Raw genomic sequence first — 16,241 nt, forward strand, 5'->3', positions numbered from 1 at the left:
TGCCCCTGGGGGTTGACAGTACGCGTGATTGAAGCAGACGTTGGGATTTGACACTGCGTTCATTTATATTCTAGCTACGTTGGGTAGAGTCGTTTCTGTGCCCTGAAACGTGACTAGAGTTATTTGCTGTGACTTTCTTGCAGATTTTTGTAAAATGAGAAAAGGTATACTGTTTTACCGATGATGCAGTTACCGACGCTGCAGTTACCGATAATGTAGAATTATTATTGCTGGGTAATGTAGGTATCGCTGCGTAGGATGTATCGGCTGTGAAAGGTGTAGGTAATTTTAGAAACATTTGAAGGTAATGTAAATCCCTGAAATAAGATAATTATGCGTGAGTAATAAGAAAGGAATGTGAGAAAATATTTGTAAACATAGATTCTAATATTATATGAATATACTTAATGGAATTTGTAAGATGTTCCTAGTATTTTAATAAAGATATAGAGATGTGTGGGACATGTCCAAATAATAAAGAATTCATTCATCCTTTCATCCCCCAAGAAATGATAGAAATTTTAGGATTTGTTTTGAAATGAATGACAGAAGCAGTATTCAATGAACAATATCTCCAAATCATACTGTATTATTCGCAAGATATTCGTGGCTGTCTATCTATAGTACAGAAAAACGATTAACACTAAAAATCGTTAAGTATCTCCATTGAATACCTGTTGGAATCAATGAATTCATACACCCACTCATGCACACACCCTTTTCAACATTTATACACACATATTCTATGTCTGTATATAGAGGATGAGTCACATAAAGTGTCATATGCTGTCTTTTCCAAAACTATTCACTGTGGCAGCAAAGATTTTCCTGGGCATTTGGAAACCAGAAGAAAGGAAGGAGAGATGTATCTATGAGAAGTGAAAATTATAGACTATTCAATTAGATATCAAAAGGGCATGAACCTGTGCATTCTATTTTTATCAATTACCCATTACTGGAAACAATTTAGTTCACCTCAGACTACCATATTAATAGTGAGCTACTAATGGTGTCACAATAATAGAGATCCCCTATAGTACATGGGTGCCAGTGACATTATAATTGTTGAGTCAATTCTACTATACTAGAGTATTAGTGATATCACAATGATGAAATACTGTTCCACTATATTAGAGTACCAATGATACCACTGTGATAAGGTACCATTCTAATCATGGGTACCAATGGTAATACAGGGACAGGGTACCATTCTAGTAGACAGAATACCAACGATATCACAGTGCTAGGGTATCATTCTATCACATGTGCATCACTGATACCATTGTAAAGCATATGGTACCAATGGTGCTGCAATAGTATAATACCATTTTGGTATACATAGTATAATATAGTACACCATGATACTGGAGTACCATTTTCTAATGTGGCACCATGTGGCACTACTGATAATATTTAGAAGAAATACTGACACGAGCGACAATCGTTCCAACGAAGATTTGAATTTGAAAAAGAAAGAACGAAAAACAATTTGATGCAACACTGAACAATTTTTGATTAATGACACTCAAACACATACTGTGACGCATCCTATTCTGTACGAAAAAGTACACACATATAGACATACCGATATATGTGCCAATAAATATACACACACGTAAAATAATGAAAATTTAGCTTATACCTCACGCGTACGCTAATCATACGATTACTTCCTTTGCTTTTTTTTTCATTTATACACATATACATGTTTATATATACCTCTACATAGATGCATACGTACACACGCACATATATATATATACATATGCATATATACATACATACGTATACGTATGACGTATTATAATAATAATACACTATATCGCATATAAAAAACAATTACTTATTGTAGAATACAAGATTGTTTCGTACATATACATAGATGTACGCGTACGTAAGTACACAAACGTATGCGTACACACGCACACATATAAATACGTATATATAGTTATGTATATACGTGTATATATTCCTTTTTATTATTAATCTGCTCATTTTAATTAATTGAGTGTCATTTTTGTATCATCCTCGTCGTTAGTATTAGTACTGTTAGTTATTATTATTAATATTATTATTATTATACACATATCGTGCTTCCTTACGTCACCGTTTCATTTCAAATTCTTCTTCGTCATTCCGTCATTCGGTCACCAAAAATTTGCTTTTTTTTTTATACAATAAATGTTTGTTTCAATGAACAAAATCCTCGTTTCGTGATCTGTGCCAGTCACCTAAAGTTTTAGATCATCATGTGCAACTGAAATGCAAGAGTCGTTAAAGAAAACTAATTTTTGCCCAATTTGAATTCTCTGAATTATTTATAGAAAGGAAATCTGGTTAAACTGGTTCGTCAAAAAGCAAAAGTTTGGTCACTTCTCGATTGAATTGTACACCTTAAAAGAACGTGAACGAAATCTCGTACCACGTCGCCTATAAAAAATGTCACGAATCTATTGAAAACGAACGAATCTACGAAAGCTCGTCGCCACTCTATTGGAATACGCTAAAATAAAATCGAAACTCCTCGGCGAAGACAATAGGCGTTCCAAAAACGTAACAGAAGAAAAAGACAGAAATATAAAACACCGCTTATTTTACAACGTTCTCTTTAATTATGCAACTTTTATTATTATTGTATAACTGTCATAATATTCGACTTTGTTTGTTTTTACAATCATTCAGGATCATCAAGTTTTCGACTTCATCACTCGATCGTTCATGAAGTTCCTCGTAATCACACGGTATAATCACTAACGCACAATATATTTATATATTTATATATATACTTCATTTTTTTTCCCTTAAACAAAATGAAAAATCGAACGGAAGAACGTAACAGTTGCTCGGTGACGATTACGATTAACTTGACAGATAAAAAAAAAGGAAACATCCGATCGACGGACTCGAAAGCATATTAGTAACAATAGAAAATAGTAAAAATTTGTATTAAAAAAAGAGAAAGAGAGACAGAGATAGAGATAGAGAGAGAGAAAGAAAATGGAATTACCAAAGAAAAAGAGGCAGAAAGAGAAAAGATCGTTTAAAAATTATAATTATTGCTTCGTCGTTATTTATCGATTATGTGATCGAAAGTAAAACGAAATTTAAACGGTATCATCTATGAAACGGTACCTTTATCGCTCTACGTTAATTATACAATAATGACAAGTAATCGAAGAATATTCTTTTATATTTATTTTACCGTCTTCTTCCTTTTACGCTTTAAAAGCTAACAATTGATACAAAAATCGACTCGTTGACGACACGATTAGAAAGGCTACCCAGAATACTCGACGGGGATTAATAATGTAATAATTATCGACGAGACTTTTCCCGTTGATTTTCCTTACTTTTTCATTCGATAAAAAAGTGACTCCGATGAAGGATGACCAGGGACATTTCGAAAATTTTCCCTTTAAAAGCAAGTGAGGAGAAAATCAGGCTACGATGAGGGGAAGTGGTATGATAGAAGAGGGGGAGGGGGGACGTGTGTTTGCGTGTATGCGTGTAATAGTGATGAAAGCCGACACGAGATTCGGAGCGAAATTACGAATAAATAAAACTAAAATTTCTTCTTGGATCAAACTTAACGAGATGACACGTGATGTTACCATAAAACGTTAAGCAACGTCTAAGATATGCGATGAAACCGGACAATCGTTGACAAGATTCATTTTTGACAGACTCCGAAAGAGAAGTTTTTATCATTGCTGGTACAGTGAAGGTAATAACCGTGAAACGAGACAATGGCAACAAAGAAAGAGTTGAATTTTGAAATAAAAATACACCAGATTGGAAACGTACCTGAGGAAAGCGGTGGTTTTATGGTCAGGATGATGGGTCTCTGCTTGGTAGATGAAAGGAGCGAGGGAACAACCTTGAGATTGTGGTAAACTTCCGAGTTAAGAAGAGGAAACGAGAAAAGGGTGATTTTGGTTGGTAGGTGTTGAAACATCATTCTTCACTGTATTCGTATCTTCTTGTCATCTTCAACCTTGTTTCTCGTCTGTTACACTCTTAAGCTAGAATCAGCAACCTTATATCTCGCCGAGAGGAACACCTGCAGTACTTTATCCGTCTACACTGTCAATGAAAAATTTCCGTGTATTGAAATGTTGCGATCTGAATTATCATTCACGTTATACTCATCGCTCAATCACTTCATCCTTCGTTTTGATCTCGACTTCGAACACCGCCCTTTCGAACTTTATACTCTTACATTCCCGTACTTATACAGTATGATCGTAATCGAAACGTGATCCTTGCATTTTGCCAGACTATGCTGCTTAAAATTCAGCCGCGTACACGTACAGCGATCGACAAACTTGACCGTTAATGCCAGCTTAATTATCATCCTCGCACCCATCCCCGTTGCCATAACAGTGTGTACTTTTTGGTGAGTTCCGCGAGCGTGTACATGTATTCGTTTGTGTTTAGGTGTACGTGTGAGATCGAGCCAGAGAGCCAACTGCCGGTAGAACAGACTCTAGCTGAATTCCGTTTCCACATCCTGCAACAAACTTTATTCAATTATTCGAAGTCGTTTACAGATAGACCCGACTCAACCGACCACTTATTATCAACGAGCCAGATAATGACGGCGAATGGAGAAAAAAAAGTAAAAATGTGAAATAGTTTGCACAGAGTCCAGAGATAATTGATATATGGAAAATGATATCTAATTATTTTTCAGAACTATTTTACTTTGAATCTGACGAGTGATGTCTACTTAAAAAAAAGAAAAAGAACGCTAATACCATTGAAAAGAAATTAGTTCCAGAAACAATCTGGAACAGGGAAGAAACTGGAAACACATGAAAAGTAAGGAAAACATGAACATGCGAGTAAAGCGTTTGAAATCAGAGACTCAAGATGACACGGACGAATGGATAAACGAAAATTAAAATGCTTTGTTCTTCTTTATAAGAATGGATATACTTTATTCTTTGTAATAAACAAAATTAATAAATGTATTTTATTTAAATATGCAAGATATCTTTCTTATCACAAAATATAGCTTAGTTTAAAGTCATCAAAACTCGTTAACAATCTTCCCTAATCAACTTAACAACGATCGCATACGCATTCAATATATTGTTTTGATGCTCACATTGATCTCAATTCATTGTCGATCACCGGACGTATCAACTATCCCCAGTTTCTTGCAATTGGTGCGCAATGAACGCATTAAGAGAATTACTAACCAAACTCGTGCCGGCAGAAGAAGCAGACGTGGCAGCAGGGGTAGGCACCGTCAATATTGGATGATATTGTCTACATCTGCGAAGCCGCAAGCCCCAAGACCAGCACGAGACATAAGCCGTACGAGTTCCTTTGCATGCGACGCCGCGACTTCTAATGGTGGTCGTCGTGGCAAGTTACTCGATTCTGAAATTACAGACGATCAAAGTATTAAATATCAGAGACTTCTTTCATCTTAATGAGAGACTCCCCGTTATAAATAGTCTTACAACTTGTTCGCATTCTTTTATTTCTTCGATCATTAAATAACAAAAATTTATAATGCATGCAACATTGTGCACTTTAACCCTCGGTGTACCGCAGCTCATTAAAATTCTTACTGTCTGCGAACGTGTTAACATATAAATCTGTAGATAATATTCAACTGATCTCATCGGCGCTGCGTTCAAACGCAATTCGAATGCGTCACTTTGATCTGCCGATTTGCATGTAGCAAATAAAACGTATTGTCTTACCAAGTATGGCGGAATTGAGTCTTGCGCAAACGGTTTCCCTTTCTTGGGGATCGAGCTGCCATCCAACCGGTGAATTCCATGGGTTCGCGTAAGCGAGCAGACTGAACGCGTCTTGAAGCATTTTTTTATTGCTCTCACTTTTTCCATGCTGCTGCCGTAAATGTATCGACTGAGAGTAAAGTTGCCTGCCGAATTCCAACATTTTCTCGATCGCTTGCTTATCGCCGCCGCAAAGCTGTTTCTTGTTACCCTTGTTCAACGTGTTTTCTGGACTACAACTGCCGTTCTGTTGTTGCTGTGTTTGATTAGTATTGTCCACTTCTGAAAACAAATTAAATCGTCAACATTTCGAATAATCTAATGCGATTAATTGGCGAGGGAAAAATACAATGAAAGCTCACCCATATCAACATCCTCTCCGTTCTGACACTTGTATCCATTCGTGCTCAAATCACCATTTTGATAGCCATTATTGTTTCTCACGCCATTTACAATATTCTCTTCCATATCTACATCATCCTCAATTTGCCCGTTAATAAACTGCTGCTCGGTAGAACCATTGATTGCATTACTAATGTTCATCTCCTCGACAGTACCATTTGTAGACGACTTTGTATAAGCTTTTGTAGACTGTATAACACTAGTTTGATTAACATTGGAATTCTGACAGACCTCAGAATCACTACCGTTCACCATCTCAACGAACTGTCGACACTTTAAAGCGAAAAGAAGGTTTGAGTCTCTCTCAAGGAGACCTGGGTACAGTCGACTCGTTAACTCTATGGCCTCTCCCATTCTGCCTGCTAGTACCAATTTTAGAATTCCTGAAATAAAAAATGTTACATAATCGAAAATAGGAATCACCTTTTTTCAATCACGTTGCGGAGAAGACTTACTTTGTCTATTTTTTATGGAGTTAAAATCTTCCTCGAACACTTGACCAGTACTATTAGCAAAGACCTCGGCAGTGGCACAATAACCGTGATGGACTAAATATGTTGATACCATTCTATAAAAAAGGGGCAAAAATGTTCAAGAATAGTGATGAAACTGATCAGAAATTAAATAAAAAAAAATCGTAGTACTATCTAACCATTCAATTAAACTTACTTGTGGAGAACTGCTTGCCACTGGCCCTGTCCGTGATCTGGTGTGGGATAATTTATAATTTGCAATCTTGTTTTAACACGAAGTTCGTTAAGCATATCGTCGATATCAAAGACAAACGGTTCTTGCCCGAAATTTGCATCTACTACTTCTCCTGGTGTTTGAAGTCCCACTGTTGGATATAAATTTGGCTGTAACGAAAGCGAACGTGTTAATAGAAATAAGGGAAGATTAATCTACATACTTATACCAATCATACGTACCGGAAGATCGGTGAATGCGATACCAAGATGGTGTCCATTCTTTGTATAAAAGGCAGTATTATTGACAAGATTCACACCGCAACCAATTACATCGCCAGTAGTGAATGTTGGCCCATAAGGTTGACCCGTTCCAGAAGAACAGAAACTGTGCCCATCGTCACCATGGTATCCGTACGAATGTTTGTCCCAACCTGGCAGCCTGTTCACATTGACTCCATGTGCAGAGAGACCGATTCCCATATACCCATCTCTACCTTTACTGATGATCTTCACTTCAAAATAGTAGAGACCACACGCTGCTGGAATTGAATGCGTAGTACGAACACTTGCTGCATCCTTGTGTGTCTTTCCGTAGCCTGAAACAAAAGTACCATCAATTGATCAGATCAATGAGAAAATTTAGTGAAAGAGGCAATGATGACTTCATAGTTCTAAAGTAAAATAAGGGAAGAATTTACTTGTTAATTTACTATTAAATAACTCATAATTTAGATAAAACCCTGATACATTTAACTTTGCATTGTTTTCAAATTTCTTAATAACTTCAGAATTATCTACTTGCAGGTACATGTCTTATAGTCATGTTAATCGTCGATAGTCATTCACTTTAATTGATATATACACGAAATAAAATAATAAAATTGTCACAGAACAATTATTTTACATCGAGCACTATACAGAATGTTGAAAATTGAAATTTTAAATAGTGAAAACATAAACTAATAAATATTACCTTGTTATATTGTACCCAGATGCTTATTTCACAAATTGCTCTGATGAATTATTTATTCCTTTAGTGCATCCATTAAAGAAATTAAAAGTTTTAAAATTAATTACATAAAATTAAAACATGCTTACATATACATATGAGTAATTAACTTCAATGAGGTCTAAAAATTATTTTACTAATGAAAACATTATTACATTCAGTATCATATGTTGTTTTTATTGTTAATTAAAAATATCGATTAAAGAAATATCATGTAAATTATTCTTGAAACAATTTATATACAAAATGAAAATAAAAGTTGATTGTTAAAAGGGAATAAATATGTTTTCCAATATAACATGGTTCAATTACCTTCCATCATAAAATAACTTATTGTAATACAGTATTTAACTCGCCAATTTATTTTTCTTTATTTTATAGGAAATTATATATCTTAATCGCTCCCAATAAATTTCAAGAAATATTGTATGACTAATCATACGAGTGTCAGTTGCACTGGCAATTACACGTAACAACTGTAAATCAGTTATAATAGAAATTAATTAAGTACATTTCAACAATTGTTCAGATAGAAAAATAACAACAGACATTAAATTTGAACACGATCATTTTCCTAACAGTGGTCTCCAAAAGTTGCTGCACTTGCTCACAGAAAATAAACATAAATACGCAGAATAAAGATAGTGTAAAACAGTAATTAGACAACAAAATTGTAAAAATAACATAAATAATCAAGCTGTGGGATCAATTGCACTCTAGTCATGATTAATTTACATTTACTTTAATCCTGAAAAAGAATGTAAAATACACATATTAATTCACTGCATTCACATAAATCATAATATATTTAATAAATGCATACCGACAATCAATCAAACACACGAATAATTCAAACTACACGCTCGTAATACTTTTTTTAAATCAGACCATTAAACCGGAGCAAATTGAAAACAATTAATTCCGAAGCTTCCAGCGAAACAATAAATTCTCATTTAATACGCATATAAAAGAACATTCATCCAGAATTGTTTATAGCGTCGAAAACCCGACAAGCTTTCGAGCGTGAAAACATTGAATTTTTGGCATTGACAAGTCAACGGAATTTCCATTCGGGAAGGGGGGTAAGCGTGTAATGACAACGACACGTTGCAATATTCACCAGCGTCGTACGCCACGTGCAACGAAAACCAACAAACCGAAATATTTCATTCTAAAAACATGTAAACCCAGGAATTAATCTACGACGAAGATGGTACAGCGGGAGGGAGGAAGCGCGCGCTAGAGCGAGAGAGAGATAGACCGACCGACCGACCAACCGACCGACCGACCGACCAACCGAGGGGAAGAAAGAAATGGAAAAAGAGGGAGAGAGACGGGGAGTAGCAGAAAGAGCGAGAACATCATAGGTGTGAGAGAGCAACGAGAAAACTAACTGTTCAAACATCGCAGCTGTCATTGTCATTGCGTCTTCCCCTACGCAGATTCATTTTTTCTGTCGATCCCAGAAAAAATCAGCCCGCGATCGCTACGTAGCCTAACGGAAGGGAACCTTGACGAACGGTGAAACGCACGGCACGCATCATGGAAAATCTCGAGGCACAACAGCGGATCGTGGTGATCGAGAGAAAGTCGAACGGAGACCACGGCCGATCAGCTGATTCCTTTGTTTAGGTCGCTGACACACGCGAAACGGAGCCCTGCCATTTTCAATCGATATTACAAGCCCCGTCAACGATTCGTCCGTATCGGGCAACGATCGAATCCGATTGGCCGGGATCGTTCCGTGATCCTTCCGGCGAAGGATCACGGTGAATCGATCGCGATCAATCGCCTCGTACACGGGAATATCTACCAGCAAGAGAGATCGAGAGGAGGAGCAATCGAAATCGTACCTTTGTAGTGAACACGAAGATTGTTTTTGGAGAGGCCGATGAAAGTGTACCTGTCCTTGGGATTCCATGACCTTGGCAGCGGCGTTTCCTCCTCGTTAACCATCGGATACAGTAGTTTAAGGGGATCGACGGGCTGATTTTGCCCGGGATTCGACTGAGAAACCTCCATAACACTCCGTTCCTCGCTGGTGGCGGCCATCTTTCTTCTGAGCAGCCCCACTACTCTCGCCCGTGGACTGTTCTTGACTGACTGCGCAACAGCCCTGCGCAAACACAGCTTTACCCTCTTGTATTATGAAATACGGGGAATGTTTAGATTAACACACTCCTGCGGAATAATTGCACGTCGGATATGCATCGCAGCGCCACCTGCGGGTCGATATTGTAATGATTCGATTCTTCAGTTCCGAAAATGGAAAATGTCAGTTGGAATCTTTTGGAGCGAATTCGTTTGGAACTTGAAATTAATTTGTGTTTTCAGCTATGGTTGTTCGTGAGTATTCGTCTGGAGATTGTGTACTTGTTTGTTTAATGAAATTTTGATTTAAATGACATTTTGATGACATCCAGTAGGAGAGAGGGGTACCAAATTGAGTACAAGCTTGAGCGTTCTGCCGCAGATGGCGCGCAACTTTGTTTACCATTTTCAACATTTGATGAAAGAAATGATGTTCGTTGCACGGTGTAATGTTAATAAGATTAATAAATAATATTGATGCGAGAAAGTTTGATTAATAACCTGACCCTGTTGGAAAATTATTTAGTTGTAATTTGTATGGTTTACCAACCTTTTGTGCTGGCGACACCACTGCAGGTGGTAGTTAGTAACAGTCGGATAATATTGCCGTGTTTATTGTTTTTGTAAAATGGCAACTTGCCAAAGTTATTCGCCTAATTATTTTGCGCTGAATGATATTTTAATGACCGAAGAACGTGTGAGTTGTAGAATTGAAGTCGAAGCGCCGAGATTGGGTGAGTTGTTGATTATTTGTATGAACTATAAATCATACAATAAATCACTTCATTGATGTGTCTTTAACTTTAAGTCCTATTAGAAATGGTTACATTCACTTTATTAGTACTCATTAATCATATTATACGTATTAATCATATTTAATTCGATTTAAAGTGTGACACTTAACCTATTCTTCGTTACTCGCTATATTTTTGAGTACAAACTTTTTCATGTTATACAAGAGTACTTCGATTTACAATTAAAGTGTAATTCTATTGTTAAGTGGCATGCACTTTAATAACAATACGAAATGATTCATACTTAAGGTTTCTTGGATTCCTCTTCAACATCTGATAACTTAACAGTGGGAGCAAAAGTAGAATTCCCATTATGGATGGCAGGACCACTTAAAAAATTACAACCCCCTGTACTTAATATTGAACTACCAAAAATATATAAAGAAGGATATAGGTTTGTTCCTCAGTACATATTACATAGAATGTGTTCAATTATTATTCCATTTTTATATTTATAAATCATAATTTTTTAATTATTTCCCTCTGCTTGTGGAAATCCTATTAGTTAACTAACCAGAATTATTTTTCTACTTAAATCTGAATAGTTACAATTGAGATTCTTTTTTGTTTATTTTTTTCTTTCAATATTTTATCAGAGAAATTTTGGAGGCAGATGCTGATGCTGTTGTTCTAAGCAAATGGAATCCTTATTTTTATGAATTAGGCATGTATGTGCAAAGGTATAATGACAAAGAATCCAAACAGATAGCAGACTGTTTGTTGCAGGTAAAGAAGTTACAGAATGCTAAGTTCCAAAGAATGTTTCAATACCTGTAAATGCAAAGATATTAATTGCTATCTGTTGAACTACAGACCTCGTTATTTACTTTATACTTAAATGATAAAAAGAAATATGGAAGTGATAAATATAAAATTTAATATTATATAAAAATATGGTAGAATTATTGCAGTTTTTATCTCCTAATTTAGATGACATTAAAAATTGTCATTAATAATGTTACCCTCTTTTTTTAGACATTTCAATCCCGTTTTCGATTAGTTATGGACTGGGCACTCAATCCAATATCTGATTCAACCTTGGGATTGCAACTTCCCCGACTCGAAAGAGATCTTTTTGCAAATGGACAGAAAGCCAAAATGCGGCTATTAGAGTGGTTAAAAATGGGCACTAGCAGTATTCCTCCCTCCGATGTTACGGCGAATTTGAAGAAACGAAAACGCGCCGACTACGAGCTTTATTGATTACTGACATTTTATAATATAACGTGAAAATAAAATTGTCGCTTAACGAGAATATATATACATATTTTTTTTTGTTCAAAAAAATCAGTTGAAAATTTACTTCATTTATTACATGATACAATTTTTTCTACAACGTTCAATAACAATTCTGCGAGAAAGGAATTTATTTACAATTTGTATTACGAGCTTATTAACAAACTGTTACACAACAGCTCATTTGTTAGTGGTTGACAATACTTGCCTTTCAACTAATAGAAATTGCTTCTGAAAATCTGATCTTAATAATAAACAGTACCTTTAAATTACAACAATATTACAAGATAGTCTAATGGCAGAAAACTTTAGATGTAATAAATAACGATAAATAGGAAAATAATAAAAAAAAATATATTAAAAAGTTGATAACAGTAAGAACTACGTGTATTTTTTTTATGACATATACCGTAAAATAAAAAAATTATTTATACTTTTATCATCTATCTTTTTTTGTTTTTAATGTGCTTCGTCGATTAATTTTAAGTAATGAGAACCGAAACTAATTTATCGTGTTCGACGAAAGCGTGTTACAGTAAAAAATAAATATAGAAAAACAATTATGCAGAAACTTGGTACAAGTTGTTCCTTAGTTCAACCAGTTTCCTTGTTTATTAATGACAATATTTATCACTTCCACTAATTTACAGTTTGTGCACGCGTGTTGTCAGCACATGTTACATAAAAAACTATATTCATATATTTATATATTATATTTTGCATTACGTATTTATGGTAATGTTACACATAAAATTATTACTAAATTAAATGTATTATTGCTTCCTATCCGGCCATAAATACACAATCTACCAGAAGTCGCATTGTACATTTGGAAGCAACGATTTATTTACTTCAACTGCTATTTTGCAAATAAAACTGTGAAACGAAAATTAGCCAAGTTTTCATATAAATAATTAATCTTTAAATAATAAATGATTACATATATGTATATATATGTTAAATGATTCCCGACATTGTCATGGATCACTTTATTCTAAAAGTAATAAATAAATTTTATTGTTTCCACTTACTGGTTGTTTAATCAAATTCTTTGAGACCAATGAAGAATAATTTCCATCACATTCCAAATGTCTAAGGCATTAACGAAAAGCATGCGTACTTCTGAGCTAAAAAAAAATTGCATTGCAATGGCGTGTGCTCCTTTCTTCTATGAGAGAGGTGCTAAGACTAATTGCTAATTGGTTTTGATTATTGTGGAATGTTATCTGTTATGGACTGGGTAACAGGACCATCCGAGAAAAAAAACGAGATGAAACTTATCAAAAAAAAAATCTTCGATATTTTCCGAATATCGAAAAAAACAACTTATTTCAAACATTTTGAAATAAGACTCACTAAAAAAAATCATGTTAGACGTAATCCTTGTCAGATGAATATCCTACGAAGTGATAAAAATGTTCACAGTGCCGTCGAACATTATTGGAAAAATAGAATCTGCCATTTACAAAAATATCTGATTATTATTACAATCGATGATCACTGTGTTTGTATAATACAATGTACAATTGGTATAACAGGGTAACAAGTTGCTTACCGCGATAACAAAAATATTCTCTGAAGGAATATATTATAAATAATATAATTAATTAACCCTTTTCTATAAATAACAGTATACTTAATTTCTACGTACGTAACAAATAATGTTAATTATATTATTATTTCATTTAGATGTCGGTCGTTTTATGATTGAAGTAAATGAAGAAATAATCTTGGCAAAAGTTACAAAATTAACGTAGTTAAAAAAAACAAGTAGAATTGCGAGGGATTATTAAATCGTAGAAATCGAGAGAAACTTGAACAATCACAACGTTCTTGTTTATAAAATGCAAAGATTGTTCTTGGATTTCGATCGCGCTAATCACTAATTTCACTAACAATTTTACGTACATGACCGTTGTAAAAAAAAGTATAGATGATTAATGACTTTATTTATTTACCGATTTTGATTTGAACCTACGATTAAGGTAATTAAGGATTAATTGAGCAATCCATTGAGCACCACTGTTACTCAATAAAACCAGAAATCGTATAGTATTTTTTTTTTTCATAGTTGCCAACTATTTTAAAGTTACAACATTAATAATTGGCTGCTCACGGTCATTGGTGGATTATCCCTACTATAACGTTTAATTATCTCCACTATTTTGTATTAAGAAAAATAACTTTCTCTCTGATGCACATCAAGGGAATTGTCCTGGAGCAGCCAATTAATATTTATCTGATTATTTCGAGTTTTATTATGAAATATAAAAACTATTTTATCGTGAATTATAAAAAAAAATTGTAATCTGTACTCTCAACCCTGTGGAACATGAGTGTTACATTAAGGAAAACCTGTATATCAAAATTGTCACTTAGGTGGAAATAATATTTCTTTCCAAAATCACAACATTTCAAAAAATTCAATTCACTTATATCAAAGAGTGGCTTTCCTTGGCAACCAACAGCTGTTTCAAAAGATAACATTCTGTAAGAGTTCGGAAAATCAACTCCTTGTTTTGGGCTTCTACAGAACTCCACTTAACCCTTGAAAATTACGACGTTCAGCCAGGTGCTCCAAAACTCTAGTGCTTTGAAATTTCATTACGAAATATTCTCGAATATGTTGCGCATCGCAACCTTTCAATGCCCTTAAAATATTGTAAAATCTATTCGACATTTGTGAATGATGAATTACACGTTCTAATATCGCACCAAGTATATTCAAGCATTCTTCACTGTCCACGACGATGAAATCTTTATCAACAGTTTCCAGACATTTTCAAATGTGATTCCATCTATCACAATATTTTGGCGAACACTTAAATGTTCAACATAGAAACAAATTACGACGGCTCGAGCCATAGAAGGATATTACAGCGTCCCCGTTCTCTGCCAACAAATTCCGAATCTCCGTCATAAGTACTCCAAATCGGTGCAATGGTCAAGTCAGTTTCAGCAATAGTCAAGAACAATTCACTTTCATTCTATAGAATCTGCCAACTGCGTTCGGTTCCCCTGGGAATCCCTTAAAACGTTGATTCACTTTCGAGACTGGGTTCCTGCTTGAACATCCTGAATCCAGAGACACTGGTCACGTCTTCTTGATTCTGAATAGGTGTCAGGTCCCTTAGTATCATCACGGGACTTCCCCCAGCTAGCATGTGGTCTTGGGGACTTAACGGAGGGGCATTGGCAGGCGTCAGCGGACTGCTAGGGCTTTCGTTGCTGCTCACATAACTGCCTGGAGCGTTTGAGATTGGAATTGGTGTTACAGTGCCATTTTCTTCAGCCGTGGCGCCACCTAGAAGCATCTCCTGCAGCAGGTTGTCGATGTGCGCGACCCCAAACAGTCGTACAAACTGGATTTGTTCTATCATCTGCCAGGAAATGGACTGGAGAGCTGGCAAAGTCAGAAGGATCTCCCCGAACCGACCACGACTGTCGTACTGTCTGTCACTGATATAGTCCTCTAGGTTGATCTGAATCTGGTAGCGTAGCTGTTTGATTCGCTGTGGTTCACTTAAGCCCTTTGCATCTATTGACAGACACGATACATATGATTTTAACTTCTGTGTGTACGTATATGTGTGGCAACAAAGGAATGGAGTCTTGATAGGATACCCAGAGATGAAGGTGGAAAGAGAACAAAGCTAAATCCCTGGTCGAACCATGGAGATTTGATTGCTACAAACTTCTACCTTCGCTATGTTCGTTCCAACTATTATATATCCACTATTATCCTATTCTACCTGTCACAATTACCCTACCATAGTACCACCAGTTGTCCTACTCTACTTTATTAATTGTCTACCTTCATCCTCTTTAATTCTTCCACTTTATTCTCATCAATACTCCCATTATATCTCTGTTTGGTGAACGTATGCACATAGCTGTATGAGTGACTTCTATGCTACAATTTATATAACCCAGGAGTTAAGGGTGGAAACTGATGATACACCTGGAATGTTTACATCAAATTATTGGCATGATCAAGATAACATAGCAACGAGAGTTTCTTAGAGATTCAAAGGCTTTAGCGGAAGGTAAACTGAAGAGCACAATTATCCCCACCTCCTGACCACTCGATAGGACATTATTGAATTCACTGATGACTCTCAGGATGATAATCATCGGCTTAAGAGGATCACGCAGCTAGCCCACGACAGGGAGTCCATGGTCTTCTGCAATTTATTGGAGAACGGTGGCGGTGACCGCGCCGATGATCAATTAAATCTCATTGAGACAATCGTTCTCGCGTGCC

At 35.6% G+C, this 16,241-nt stretch overlaps 2 protein-coding genes across 17 annotated transcripts in view; both read right to left on the bottom strand.

Annotated features, from left to right (window-relative positions):
• Positions 1–557: 557 nt before the first annotated feature.
• Positions 558–11,068, bottom strand: RanBPM (Ran-binding protein M). Of its 5 annotated transcripts, XM_076364340.1 has the most exons (10): positions 10,986–11,065; positions 10,498–10,706; positions 9,710–9,972; positions 7,088–7,443; positions 6,828–7,015; positions 6,614–6,726; positions 6,119–6,541; positions 5,718–6,038; positions 5,205–5,388; positions 558–4,510 (listed from the first exon to the last, which is right to left on the bottom strand). In XM_076364340.1, the coding sequence occupies exons 3-9, from the start codon at positions 9,906–9,908 to the stop codon at positions 5,255–5,257; spliced, it is 1,734 nt and encodes a 577-aa protein (XP_076220455.1). In that variant the 5' UTR covers positions 9,909–9,972; positions 10,498–10,706; positions 10,986–11,065; the 3' UTR covers positions 558–4,510; positions 5,205–5,254. The 5 variants fall into 5 exon arrangements, with proteins under 5 accessions (XP_076220455.1, XP_076220452.1, XP_076220453.1 ...); XM_076364337.1 differs by lacking the exon at positions 10,498–10,706 and having other exon boundaries at positions 10,986–11,068; XM_076364338.1 differs by lacking the exon at positions 10,498–10,706 and having other exon boundaries at positions 5,111–5,388; positions 10,986–11,068.
• A 529-nt stretch (positions 11,069–11,597) lies between these two features.
• Positions 11,598–16,241, bottom strand: part of Hnf4 (Hepatocyte nuclear factor 4) — a 62,647-nt gene continuing 58,003 nt past the window's right edge. For all 12 annotated transcript variants that reach the window (XM_076364349.1, XM_076364345.1, XM_076364343.1 and 9 more), the window contains one exon: positions 11,598–15,515. In XM_076364349.1, the coding sequence (XP_076220464.1) occupies positions 15,007–15,515 (509 nt within the window). In that variant the 3' untranslated portion in view covers positions 11,598–15,006. The remainder of the gene's footprint in view (positions 15,516–16,241) is intronic.

The sequence above is a fragment of the Nomia melanderi genome, chromosome 2, assembly GCF_051020985.1.
Source record: "Nomia melanderi isolate GNS246 chromosome 2, iyNomMela1, whole genome shotgun sequence".
Taxonomy (NCBI): Eukaryota; Metazoa; Arthropoda; class Insecta; order Hymenoptera; family Halictidae; genus Nomia; species Nomia melanderi.